This window comes from Delphinapterus leucas, chromosome 11 (genome assembly GCF_059928025.1).
Source record: "Delphinapterus leucas isolate spDelLeu-1000000601 "Yukka" chromosome 11, BTC_Dleu_Yukka2, whole genome shotgun sequence".
Taxonomy (NCBI): Eukaryota; Metazoa; Chordata; class Mammalia; order Artiodactyla; family Monodontidae; genus Delphinapterus; species Delphinapterus leucas.
This window is the reverse complement of record NC_143139.1, coordinates 11,758,156-11,772,660: the sequence shown is the minus strand read 5'-3', so window position 1 is coordinate 11,772,660 and position 14,505 is coordinate 11,758,156. Positions and strand designations below refer to the sequence as shown.

Here is a 14,505-nt window from a genome sequence, read left to right as displayed (position 1 = left end):
AACTAGTGAGGAAGCAGTCGACTTGGAACAGGAGGATCGCCTTAAAGATATTTAAAAGTAGAATCAATAGCATTTGATAACTGATCGGATATTGGAGTGTGGGATGAAAAGTAGTTGTTGAAAAGGCTTTGAGATATCAAAACGCTAAAAGAAATGGGAAAATCAGGATAAGGAACAGTTCTGAGAAACAAAACTAAGAGACAAATTTAACTGTGGCCGTGAGGAGTTTGAAATGCAAGCAGGACACCCAAGTGAAACCTTTCAGTGGAGCACCGAAGATGGAAGGGGAGGTCATTTTCCTCCCTTTATCAAATACATCTGAAGCATCTACACATAAAGCAGGCAGACTGGAAATGCTGCGGTGAACAAGCTGGGCGTGATCCCACCTTCGTGGCGCTTGCAGTCTGGTGGAGGAGACAGGTATTCAACAGGTTCTCACCCATGATTCCTGGTCTTAGTTATCAAGGAAAGCTCTCCTGATGGATAAAGAGATGTTTAATTAAGGACCTGATGGGCGAGTAAGTATCAGCCAGGCAAAGACAGAGGGGAGCAGCATTTCTGGCATCTGTAAAGACCCTGGTAGAAAATAAAGCTTGCTATGCTTAAGGGACCACAAGCAGACCCGTGGGCCAAGCAGCGCAAGGAAACCAGTAAGGTCCTCAGGTGATGTCTGTCTCAAAGGCCGTCCGTAGAAGAGCTGGCAATAAGGCAATGCATGGAGGGAAGCTGCAGAGGGCATCTTCTGGGCTTTACAACATTTGTAGTAGCTATGGTGGCCCATTTTCTATTTTTTCTCTGCCCTACTCCCCGAAGTCCATATGTCCTAGCCTAGACATTAGGACAACCCAATGACAACTCATTTTAGAATAAAACGAAGTAACCAAGCCACATATACAAGAAAACACCCAGAGTATGCGTAGAACATAGCATACGTTCCGTAAATATTGTTTTAGATTCACCTGTGAGGGACAGACCTATATCCATGGAACACCTGCTTGAATGACCCTGTTTCATTTTTGTTATTTATACCCACACGCTGAAACAGCTTAAAGAGGGATCTTATTTGTACTACTTAGGTTAATCCTGATACTGGTTTCTCTCTCACCCCTTGGCATAGCCTTGACACAGATTTGAAGTATCCCATGATTTCAGCTGGAAGTTTTGGATTGTCGTGTGACTACAAAGAAACTTTAACCAGGCTGATGTCTCCAGCTAGGAAGTTGACATACTTCTTGGTTGACTTTTGGAAGGTCAATTATTTTCCATTCAAAACTTTTTCCTGGAACACTGCCTATGTTTTCAAGAATGGTACCGAGTCTGAGGACTGTTTCTGGTAAGCAGGACCATTAATGTCTTTCTGGCACTTAGCAGGGAGAGAAGCCATAAACTCTCAGCAGGCCACTAGTTATTATCAGACATGCCTTCCATGAATAGTAGCATTGGGAATGGAAACCAGCCCACTTTCTTACACACAAGTGGTACATAGCTTACATTAATTGATTTCACCCTTAAGCTGTAGATATATTTAGATAAGGCTGTTTGTTACTCCTGTTTGAACTAGGTATATTAAGCATAGCTCTCTGAAGTAGATACCCATTAACTTTAGGTCAAATTGAAATTTCACTTGGAAGTGTACAACACTTCACTGATTCCATGATCTAAATCAGTAGCAACAGGTAAAAATGTCTGGTTTTTTTTTTTTAACAGCAACTTTCTTTGAGTCCTTACTTTTTGCCAAACGTTGCGCTAAGCACTTTCTTTTTCTTTTTTTTTTGGTTTGAAGCCATTTTTTTTTTATTGGAGTAAAATTGCTTTACAGTGTTGTGTTAGTTTCTGCTGTACAACAAAGTGAATCAGCTACATGCATATCTATATCCCCTCCCTTTTGGACCTCCCTCCCACCTAGGTCATCACAGAGCACAGAGCTGAGCTCCCTGTGCTATACAGCAGGTTCCCACTGGCTATCTGTTTTACATATGGTAGAGTATTTATGTCAAACCTAATCTCCCAATTCGTCCCACCCACCTCTTTCCCCACTGCGTCAACATGTCCGTTCTCTACATCTACGTCTCTCTTTTTAAAAGAATTTTTATTGGAGTAAAGTATAGCTGATTTACAATGTTGTGTTGGTTTTGCTGTACAGCAAATGAAAAATGTCTTTTCAAGAACATGTTTTAAAAGTTACCTAATACTTATTTCCTAAAAGGAGTGCATGGAGTTATTCAAGGTGGCCACAATTTTCTTCCTGACCTCTACCCAAATTGTTATTAACTACTAGAATGTAGTGGTGTAAGAAGGAGAGTCTGATGTTGAGGCTGACAGTCTTAGGATATGAGGTCTACAGATTCAATTGAATAATGAACGTTTATTCTATAGGATGTGCAGCTCATGTTTCATATTAATAAAAAAGAATCATATGGAGTGTGTTAATATGTCTTGAGAACTCTGAATAAATGTTTTTTAAACATATTTTCAAAAAGTTGCATTTTCTCTTAGAGTTTTTTAGTTAACAGTGATCTGATTTATTTTGTTGTCTCAGTATGATTGACATAAAGTGTCTATGTAATCGTAAATACGTTGACTAAATTTTTTTCTAATTCTTCCCAAATGGCATAAGTGACCTAGCAATAAATATTTATATGTTGTAGATTTATTATTTATTTATTTCTTGGCTGCGTCGGATCTTAGTTGCGGCACGCAGGCTCTAGTTGAGGCGTGCAAGCTCAGTAGTTGTGACACGCGGGCTTAGTTGCCCCAGCATTTGGGATCTTCGTTCCCTGACCAGAGATCACACCCACGTGCCCTGCATTGTAAGGTGGATTCTTTACTACTCGACCACCAGGGAAGTCCCAATAAATATATTTTCACGAAGATAAACCCTCTAAAGAAAAGAGAACAAGTACTATGATCTCCATTTTACAGATAAGGAGAAGGGAAATGAGAAGTAAATGCTGTCATATTACCGTGCAACATATGATAGCAGAGAATGTGCATTCTGCCTGTCCTACACAAGTTAGAAATCATTTCTCTCACAGCTTTTCAGAGGAATAAGGGTGGTGGGGAGGGCAGGATATTGGGTACCATTGCTAAAATAAAATCACAAGGCTCACACAACTCCAGCAAAGGTGGCAGAAAGAATCTCTTGAAGGAGTCTGCAGTAGCTCTCCACCAAAGCATCCAGAGGACCAAAATAGGGTACCCCTGGGAACACACAAGAATCAGCCCTAAGGCAGCACCCTAGAAAGTTTGGGGTGAACTTAGAGCACACAAAAGTCCTTTTCACACAGTAGGAGAAATTATTCCTATCAACTCTGAATTTTTGTACTATAGATTCACAAGTTTCCACTTATCTGTGATAATGGGACAAGCAGAATAGTCTTCCTTCAGCAAATAACAAGAAGCCATTATAAGGGGTTTGCCAAATGTCTACTATCTGTATATATACACGAAGATTCCCTAAAACTTTCCCTAAATTAGATGTCCGTAGTCCTAACCATTGGTATCACGCTGTGTATTGTCTATTGTGTTAGTGGTAGAAATGAATTTTAGGTGAACAAGTCCCTGGACAGATCTGTAAACAGTGAGCAAACAACATGCAAAGCCATGAAGAAACTAAGCTGATTTCTTAGAGTTTCTCTTTTTTTCTGTTCTAGGTACCTCAATGCTCTGGAGGCTGGAGTTTCCTATTTTTCTCAGAAACTTATCTTCAAGGAGACGCTGAGAAGGGATGACGAGTTTCAGCGTATCTTAATGGACCGGAACAGGAAAAGCAATGGTAAGAAGACATGAAGATAATTTTTGGCCAGCTACGTCCACACAACCACCACCTCCCTATGAGTCATTTTGACAAATCTACCACCACAGAGCTATCATCGTTACTGTATATTTTGTATATATTTGCAGAGATCTGTAGCTGCGTGCACCTCCGTTATACTGTTCCTTTTGCTGATTAAGACCTTATCCTCTGAGCAAAATTAGCAAAGTAATGTTGAGCAAATATATTAACATTATGAAAGTAATGATGATGCTAAAATCCAGCTTTTATAAGCCAAAAATGATATCACGATCCACTATTAGTAAACTGCTTTTTAAGTTCACCACAATCTAATATATTGTTGGATTTGTGACGAATTCTCAAATATTCTGAACCCTCGTCCCCTGGTGACCAAGAGGATGTATTTATTGATATGTAGCCTTAAGCAAAATTACCAGGTAGGCAAGGATTGTCTCACTTTGCTTTACTCTGTCGGTATTTTACCTGCCTAATGATCTCTCAGTTATAGGCCAAGTGTGAAAGGCCAATGGGATACTAAGTTATTTGGTGATTTATTTCACTTTCCACAGAATTCTTTTTGCAAATAAGAATATATCAGGAGCAAAGGAATCAACTGTGGAATTTTCTACGAGGAAATGTTCTTGCTTGTCAGGATTTCCTGGTATCGCTTGAAATATCTTTTGCTGTTATAATTAAGCATTTGCCATATTAAGAGCCTACCATATGCAAAACGTTAACCAAGATATGGGGAACAAGAAATATAAGATGATTCATGTCCCTAAAGTGTCTACAGTTCAACTGGACAACACAGTGTGTGAACAGATCTAATGAAGTGTCTCCCAGCTTATTCATCTTACTCATCAATCCATGCATTTGGGAAATCTGGCTGCAGTGGATAGGAGAGCTTAGAGAATCAGACTGGAACTCGATCACTGAAATCACTTTCTGAGCTAAGAAGCTGCAACCAAAACCCAAGGAAAGGTGCTTAGGAAGACTTCATAAATTCTCACATTAATTTATATCTTTTCCAGCTACTTTACAAGTGGCAGTGCCCTTCACTTACCACTGAAAATAGCTTCTATAACTACTCCAGCCTCGTGTAATGGAATAAGCACGAAGCCAGACTCCAATACTTGACTATCAGAATTATTCATCCACCGGTTTTTTTATCTCATTGACATTTTAGCTACAGTCTCCTTAAATCAGTAAAATTAAGGGCAAGGACTAGATGATTCTTTTTAAGATCCCGTGCAGTTCTCCTCTGCTTCTATGACTGTAAATGAAAAATAAAAGGAGTGGGGGAGTAAATTGGAGGAACTGGTGTTAATCTTAAAACACGAATGTAGCATGGACTTTACTGGGTTCAAATTCAGGCCCCTGGTTCCCTTCCTGCTTGGGAGTAGACTATTGTATATTTTTCTCCCTGTCTTGCTCTCTCTCCTGCAGTGATTGTTATGTGTGGTACACCAAACACCATCAACATCCTCAAGGGTGACCGAGCAGTGGCTGAAGACACTGTCATTATTCTAGTGGATTTATTCAAGTAGGTATAATATTTGGAAGAACTCTCCTCCTTTCAGAAAGGAAATACTCTAAGGATTTCTGGAAGATATTCTCTTTTCTCACGTTTTGCATAGCCTAAAATGGGATTCTGTATGAAGATAATACTTTAACCAGTGTTTCATTTCTTCTTTATCACACCCTCATTCTTATTTAATTAATTATAGCTTTAGCAGAGACGTATACCTTTGACATCACTATCATGTCAAATACAAAAGTTTTATGAAATCCCCATTAAACCCGCATGCTCATTCAACAAAGATCCTGGTCTTCAGCCTGATTTTAAGGTGTTTTTTTTCCAGGCAGTAATAAATCAACTAATATCCCAATCATATTTCTGAGAACGTGGGCCCTATCTATGCCTTCAATTGCTAATGGCCTTTGATCCTAGATTATTTTTCCTTCAGCCACCTTCGGTAAGAGAAAAGTTCCCGTTAAGTGAATTTGATTTACACAGTTATTCTTTGCCCTCTGTGGTATAGTCATTGGGTGGTGATCTTTTCCTCTGCACTTATCTGGAACTAAGGGGAGAAAATTCTGGAGAACAGAAACTACCTTTTATCACATTCCCTCTTTTCACTACTCATTTTCTAACATGGTTGGAGACCCCACAAACAAACTGTGCAAAGGTAATATCTGAGTCAGATGAGGCTTAAAAAAGGTGTTGCTGGTACACCTGTGTCCCTTGCCCCATCAGCTAGCTCATATGACTTCACTTATCTGATTGGATCATTAATCATTCCCTGTCCGTATTCAGACCAGAAGCTATTCCTGCACTCTATCATATTTGCCTAGTCATTTCACCCACACTAAATGCACTTGTCCCAGTATTGAGAAAAATGAAGCATAGGAACTGCAGGCCTATCTTGTTCACAAAGATAAGCTAGTCAACCGAGCCTTTTAGCTGCAGAATACGAAAAAGAGGGGAAAATGATCAACATTGTATTCCTACAGCCACATTGATGGCTGCTTTCAGTAGCTGCTTTGCCCTCTGGAAGGAGGCCTCAATGTAACCAGGCTGGTGTAATTTTATTTTCAGCAAATCCTCAATCAACTGCCGAAGTGTTGGCATTCTTTTGTCACTATTCCCTAAGGACCTCTGGGTCTGTTTCGGAATGCTCATGAGATAGATTCATTTGAAAGTAGACATAACTTGGGTTCAAATTCTAACTCTGACACTTCTGGTTCATTTGCCTCTTGGGTATTACTTAGTATATCTTGAGATTCTCATTTGTAAAGTGAGAATAAAAATGCCTACTTTATAAGGGTGCTTTTAGGATTAGATGTGACAATATGCGCAAACTATTCAACACAGTCCTCTGTACATAGATGTGTTCACCTACTGTTTGCCTATTAAATGATGGTCATCCTAGTTACAGCGGTTCAAGCTTGTCAGGTTATTTGCATATTAAAACATTAAAATGATTAGGAAGCTTGGGACCCATATGATGGGCAGTGCCATCCCAGACGGTATTGAGGGTCCACAATGTACCAAATACTGTCTAGGAGTCGAGGATACAAGGACCGATAATCTAATGTTAAGAAGCTTACAGTGTTAGAGAAAATGCTTAGTCTTTTCAGCTTATGTTTCACCATCTGGAAAGTAAATTTAATTCACAAAATTTCTCTCTATCCTATCCCTAAATCTCTAAAGTGTTATGAGCACTTAAGGAAAAGAAAGTTTCCAGGTATAAACCAAAAGTCATTAAGCCTTGAAAACAAGCTTATGTGCCCAGAGCCCCTAAAAAAGCTTCCTCAAATAAGTATCTGTGTTCTGATCTTCCTTTCCATTTGTGTATGTTAACCACAGCTGCTTAATTTCTGCTACTCAAGGTAGCAGGTGTAGAAGAAACTTATCTGGGAAAAGTAGAACGTTTTGCAGAAAAAAGATGTTTTAAACTATTTCAAGCCTGCTGTATGAATTTTAGAATCTCCATTTCTATTTTTGGAGGAATCTAATTTTCATGAGAAACTTGTACTTTTTATTCCAGTGACCACTACTTCATGGACAATGTTACAGCCCCCGACTATATGAAAAATGTTCTTGTTCTGACACTGCCTCCTGAAAATTCTGTCTCAAATAGCTCTTTCTCCAAGAATGTATCACTGGTAAGCTTCATATACATATATATATATATATATATATATATTTTTTTTTTTTTTTTTTTTTTTTTTTGGCAAGGGTAAAGTATCATTCTTCCATTTGGGACCCAAATTCTAAAATGAGCAATTCGTTTTTTTCACTTGTTCCAATTCACTCAACAAATGTTAACTGAGGCCAATAGCAGGATTCCTGCTACTAAAACTGTTACTATAGGTCACTGTGCTAGGCTCTAGATCAACACCACAGTGCACACTGCTGTAACATCAGAACAGAAATGACAGTGTGGGAAGATCAGAAGAAGCCCTGCTAACGTAGGGGAGGTAGAAATTAAACAATGAAAGATAAATGAAGTCCCCTACATCTTAAAGCAACTTTCTGCTGGCCCTGATATCACAGTTCTACCTCTAGAGATACACATTCCTAGGTTAAGACATTGTCCTTTTTTTAAAAAATTAGGTTGGCCATTGTTCAGGTTTGTCCAGGCGAGGCCTGGTTTATTCCTCTTATCCCAGCATCCCGTCTGGTTTAGCATTTGTCCCAGAAAAAGAGCCTCCAATTGGACATTAAATCATTAATGTCTCAGAACTTCCCTGGTGGTCCAGTGGTAAAGAATCCGCCTTCCAATGCTGGGGACGTGGGTTTGATCCCAGGTCAGGGAACTGAGATCCCACGTGCCGCGGGGCAACTAAGCCCACGCGCCACAACTACTGAGCTCACATGCCTCAACTAGAGAGTCCGTGTGCTCACGTGCCACAAAAACTGCAGACAGAGCCCATGTGCTCTGGAGCCCACACGCCACAACTAGAGAGAGAAAGCCCGAACGCCACAACTAGAGAGAAGCCCACACGCCGCAAAGAAGACCAGACACAGTGGAAGAAAATAAAGAAATTTTAAAAATATATTTTAAAAAATCATTAATGTCTCAATTAAATGCAAGACCCCTGCCTCTAATACCACTTTGGGTTTTATCAGTCACTGCACCTTAACGCGACTAAATTCATCGGATGTTTTCTGCCCTCAGACACAGTTGAGAGCAGGTTTGGAGAGGGAAGTGGAGGGGCAGTCTGTCCTGAGGACCCTGAACAACTTTGGGATGACAAGGCCCAACGAGCAGTGAGGAAAGTTGGGGACCTTTGAGAGAATCACAGTTTTGCCTAGACTAGCAGTTCTAAGCCCTGTGTTTTGCAACCCTGCCAAAATTAGGGGCTGCAACCCCTTTGGGGGCTGGGTCTTAACTGATTCTTTTCATGTCATGAAAGGATGATTTCAACAAAAGACACTGAAACCAATGAGAAGTGTTTTAGTTTCTCCTTTTTATATTTTCTAGCAAATATACTTCTGGGTCTAGTAGTATTCACATATCATTTGCACAGCTTCTAGGCTCTGGCAAAAGTCTGATTCTTCACAGGTGGGAGTTCCAAAGTGTCTGAGCCGACAGAACTCGCGTGGTCTCGGGGGGGCACAGAACTTTTGATCCATAGCCCATCTCTGTGAAGACAACCACACAACTGTTGCAAAGGCAGAGAAGTTCTGACCCCCTTCTTATGTTCCCCAGGGCAGACCTTTGTGGCTTGAACTAACACCCAATCAGGACTATCTCCAAAGCAAATTCAATGGTATCACCCAATCAAAACTCTTCCCACCCCATCAGGATACTCAAAGGCAGTGAGGTTGTTTTTGTTGCTGTTCTCTTTTCCTCTTAAATGAAAGCGTTATTTCTATATAAAACCTTACAGGAATCGAAAATGCTGTATGTTGTCCTTCCTGGTCGAAGTAAAATATTTTCTCATCATGGGAAGGAGGAAGCACAGCTGCTTTTAGATACTTCCCTAAAGGCAGGGTATGCAGTTTATTGATCCCAAGAGAAGACAGAATTGTCACGTGGGGATGATAAAGAGACCCGGTCCAAGAAAAGTTTTTCCAAAACTTCCTTTAATACCACCCCCACAATTCCCCTAATATTCCTTTACCTTTCCAGTTACCCTGCTGACCCCAAGAATGTGTTTCTCCAGGTTCAAGACCAGAATCTTTTTTTTTTTCTTGGAACTCATTTTAAGATTTTCCTTTCTCATTCAGACAAATGATTTTGCTGCTGCCTACCTTGATGGAGTCTTGCTCTTTGGACACATGTTGAAGATATTTCTTGAAAATGGAGAAGAAGTTACCACCCCTAAATTTGCTCATGCTTTCAGGAACATCACTTTTGAAGGTACCGGTTTCCTAGGAGCAAACAACACTTACCTAACAGTTTCTAGAGGAATCTGATGAAATATGGGCCCTATGGGCAGACTTTGGGAAGCAAAGAGAGGGTGTGGCAATAAATGGATCAACAGCTAAATACCTTTTAACTTAATTGGAGGCAAACATAATTGCATAAACCTTGGGGATGCTATAATCTATAACTAGACCCCAGTTTATGCTTCAGAACTTGAGAATCTTTGGATATCAAAGAAAGAGCAGGTAGCTCAGGCCCTGTACTTATGAACAAGCTCATCACAGGGCATTTTGGGCAGTGATGTCCTGACTCTGCTTAGAGACCAGCAAGAAGAGAAGTAGCTGCAGTTTGATTTTCGTCCTTCCATATCTCCCTTTCTGTCCTTTCACCATTGAGTATGATGTTTGCTGTGGGTTTTTCATATATGGCTTTTATTATGTTGAGGTAGTTTCCTTCTGTTCCTAGTGTGTTGAGTGTCTTATCATGAAAGTATTGAATTTTGTAAAATGCTTTTTCTGCATCAATTCATATGATCATGTGGTTTTTTTCTTCATTCTCTTGTAGTGTATTATATTGATTAATTTTTATATGTTGACCCATCCTTGCATTTCAGGAATTAATCTTATTTTGTCATGTTGTATTCTCCTTTGAATATGCTGTTGAATTCTGTTTACAAATATTTTGCTGAGGATTTTTAGATCAATGTTCATAAGGGATATTGGTGTGTAGTTTTCTTTTCTTTTGGTGTCATTGTCTGGCTTTGGTATCAGAGTAATTCTGGCCTCGTAGAATAAGTTAGGCAGTGTTTCTCTCTCTTCAGGTTTTTTGGAAAAGTTTGAGAAGGATTGGTGTTAATTATTTTTTTAATGTTTGGTAGAATTCACTGGTAAAGTCATTAGGTTCAGGGCCCTTTCTTAGGGGGTAGAGGGTCTGGAGATTTTTGACTACTGATTCAGTGTCCTTACTAGTTATCGGTCTATTCAGATTTTCTGTTTCTTCATGGTTTTGCTTTGGTAGGTTTTGTGTTTCTAGAAATTTGTTCATTTCAACTAGGTTATCAAATTTTTTGGCATACAGTTGCTCATGGTACTGCCTTATATTCCTTTTTATTTCCTTAGAATTGGTTGTAATGTCTCCACTTTCATTTATGATTTTAGTAATTCAAGTCTTCTCCTTTTTTCCTTATTCTATCTGGCTAAAGGTTTGTCAATTTTGTTGAACTTTTTGAAGAACCAACTTTGGTTTCAATTGATTTCCGCAATTGATTTTCTCTTCTGTATTTCATTTATCTCTGCTCTAATCTTTACAACTTCCTTCCTCTGCTAGCTTTGGGTTTAATTTGTTCTTCTTTAACTAGTTCCTTAAGTTGTAAAGTTAGGGTGTTGATTTGAGACCTTTGTTGTTTTTTAATGTAAGCATTTATAGTTATAAATTTCCCCTTAGCACTGCTTTCACTGTGTGTGCCCCATAAGTTTTGGTGTGTTGTATTTTTATATTCATCTATCTCTAGGTCTTAAAATTTTTCCCTTGTAATTTCTTCTTTGATCCGTTGATTGTTTAAGTGTGTGCTGTTTAATTTCCACAAATTGGCGAATTTTTCAGTTTTCCTTCTGTTATTGATTTCTAACTTCAGCTCATTGTGGTCAGAGAAGATACTTTTTATGATATCTATCTTTTAAATTTTACTGAGACTTAATTTGTTGCTTAACATATGGTCTATTCTGGAAAATGTCCTACAGGCACTTGAGAAAAATGTGCATTCTGTTGTTGGGTAGAATGTTCTGTATTTTCTCTTATATCTAGTTGGTTTATCATTTTGTTCAAGTCCTCCGTTTCCTTACTTATCTTCTGTCTTGTTATTCTATCCATTAGTGAAAGTGGAGAGTCCACTCTCCACTGTCCATCTCTCTCTCTCTCCTTTGTTTTTTTTTTTTGACTGTGCTGGGTCTTTGTTGCTGCGCACGGGCGTTCTCTAGTTGTGGCGAGCAGGGGCTACTCTTCGTTGCAGTGTGTGGGCTTCTCATTGTGGTGGCTTCTCTTGTTGTGGAGCACAGACTCTAGGCACGTGGGCTCAGTAGTGTGGCTTGCGGGCTCTAGAGTGCAGTTTAGGTAGTTGTGGGGCACGGACTTTGTTGCTCCGCAGTATGTGGTATCTTCCTGGACCAGGGCTCAAACCCATGTCCCCTGCAGTGGCAGGCGGATTCTTAACCACTGCGCCACCAGGGAAGCCCTGTTCATCTCTTAAGTCATGTAGAAAACAAAAAGTGGAGTAACACATTGTTCTTACAATAATACTAGATTTTATAATTGCTTGTGTATTTACCTTTACTGAGATCTTTATTTCCTGACATGGCTTCAAGTTACTGTCTATTGTTCTTTCATTTTAACCTGCCAGACTCCCTTGAACATTTCTTGCAGGGCAGGTCTAGTGGTAGGTAACAAACCCTCTCAACTTTTATCTTAGAATGTCTTACTTTCCTTTCACTTTGAAGGACAGCTTTGTTGAATAAAGCGTTCTTGATTGACAGTTTTTTCTTTTAGCATTTTGAATATATCAGCCCACTGCCTTCTGGCCTTCAAAGTTTATAATGAGAAATCTGCTTATAAATCTTATTGAACATCTCTTATATGTGATGAATCACTTCTCTCTTGCTGCTTTCAAAATTCTATGTCTTTGGCTTTTGACAATTTGATTATAATGTGCCTTGGCATGGATTTCTTTGAATTCATCCTACTTGGCATTTATTGAGCTTCTCGGATGTTTATATTCATGTGTTTCATCAAATTTGGGAAGTTTTCAGCCATTATTTTTTTAAATAGTCTCTTTACTCGTTTTTCTGTCTTCTCCTTCTGGGACTTCCACAATGCATGTATTGGTCTGCTTGCTGGTGTCCCACAGGTCCCTTACACTCTGTTCACTTCTTTTCAATCCTTTTTATTTCTGCTCCTCAGATTTGATAATTTCCATTGTCCTATATTCAAGTTCACTGATTCTTTCTTCTGTGGGCCTAAATATGCCTTTGATCCCTCTAGTGAATTTTTTATTTCAGTTACTGTACTTTTCATTTCCAGAATTTCTTTCTGGTTTCTTTTTTAGGTTTTCTACCTTTTTATTACTATTTACATTTTGTTCATACATCATTTTCTTGACTTTATCCATGCCTTTCTTTAGTTCTTTGAGCATCTTTAAGACAGTTGTTTTAAGGCCTTTGTCTAGTAGATCCACCATCAGGTCTTTTTCAGGGATAATTTCCACTGGGTTTTTTTTTTTCTCTTATTTTGAATGAACCATACTTTCCTGTTTCTTTGTATGCTTTGTGTTTTTTGTTGAAAGCTGGACATTTGAATCTAATAATCGGTAATCCTGGAAATCACACGGGGAATGGGGAGTTTTCTCATTCCCCAGGGTTTGCTGTTTTTTGGTTTTGCTTTTTGTTTTTATTGTTGTAGACTATCTCTGCTGAGGATCAGCCTGAGGTGTAAACTTAAGGTCTTCTCAGGTCTTTTCTGAGCCTCTGCCTTCCCCTGGGCATGTGTAGTAGCTTTCTAATTTCCCCTATATATGCAGTTGCTTGAATATTCTAGTCTTCAATGTCTGTCTCTCAAAGGGGAAAAAGAGAAAAACGAAGGGGGATTGAGGGGAGCACCAACCCTTTACATCCCTTGACAGTCATAATCAGCAGAGGGGGAAGGGCTTCAACAATGGGGGAGGTGCAGCGGCAGTGGCTGCCACCATTTTGCCTGCACCTCTGTGAACCTGCTAGCTGTACCTATAACCTGGAACAAGTTAGTAATATTTCTGACCTCAGACTTCTCATCAATAAAATGGAGATAGTAACAGCTTCTATGTCATGGTATTTGGGGAAGAATAAAATGATAAATGCATATAAAGCACTTAGCACAGCGCCTGGTCTAGTGAACACAAAATGAGTATCAGCTGTTATGTTGAACCATGTGAAATTGCTGATATTTCATCAATTTTTTTCTTTTACCTAAACAGCCATTTCATAGGCTCATCCTATATGGCTATCATTTCATAGTTGAGAAAACTGAGACTCAAATAACTTAACTTTTTCAAATTAACTTTTTCAGTGTGTGCAGCTCATACATGGTAGTGAAGGGATTTTGACCTTTTTACAATCTAAGTTAGATTATGGAGCGACAAACACTGTGCCACTAGTTTAGTCAATGCTCTCAACAAAAACGTGTCACTAATAATCAGGAGAAGTCTACGGACTGATTACATTTAGTGTCACCATTCTAAATGCAATGAAAAAGAATTTTCCTTCTAACTAAATACCATCTCTTATAAAAATACCCTTCAGAGATCTCAGGGCCAAGAACCAATCCAGATGCCCTCAGCTTGCATCATTAAGGTCAATTTTTCAGTAAAATAGAGCAATTTGAATCTATTTTATACCCTCTGTCAGGATGTAACTGGTCTTTCAGTCAAGAAGTCAACAATGGCCTCTAACTCTTTCTGATTTTGCTCTAGGGCGTGTGGGTCCAGTGACTTTGGATGACTGTGGGGATATTGACAATACTATGCTCCTTCTGTACACCTCTGTGGACACCAACAAAGTATGTCTGACTTCTTATCGGCAACTTGGGGTTAAGTGACTAGGTGAGGAGGGTTCTCCTGGAAGGCAAATATTGGGTTGGCCCAAAGGTTTTCTGTAACTAAGATCTTACAGAAAAGCCGAACAAACTTTTTGGCCAACCCAATACTAGCAAAGGAATTAGAGAAGTTATGTTTAGAATCTAGAGGTTAGTTTATTTCAGATTTATGATTATGCCCCCCTTGGGGCCGTATTCCTTAAATATTTTCTCCCATAGAACTTCTTATTCAGA

General features: G+C 39.2%; 1 protein-coding gene across 5 annotated transcripts in view; it reads left to right on the top strand.

Moving 5' to 3' along the window:
• GUCY2C (guanylate cyclase 2C) overlaps positions 1-14,505 on the top strand; it is an 89,851-nt gene that overhangs the window by 15,266 nt on the left and 60,080 nt on the right. For 3 of the 5 annotated variants that reach the window (XM_022577646.3, XM_022577644.3, XM_022577647.3), the window contains exons 4-9: positions 1,118-1,333; positions 3,654-3,775; positions 5,222-5,318; positions 7,327-7,444; positions 9,516-9,648; positions 14,150-14,235. In XM_022577646.3, the coding sequence (XP_022433354.1) occupies positions 1,118-1,333; positions 3,654-3,775; positions 5,222-5,318; positions 7,327-7,444; positions 9,516-9,648; positions 14,150-14,235 (772 nt within the window). The remainder of the gene's footprint in view (positions 1-1,117; positions 1,334-3,653; positions 3,776-5,221; positions 5,319-7,326; positions 7,445-9,515; positions 9,649-14,149; positions 14,236-14,505) is intronic. The other 2 variants (XM_089920345.1, XM_089920344.1) reach the window with 2 other exon arrangements.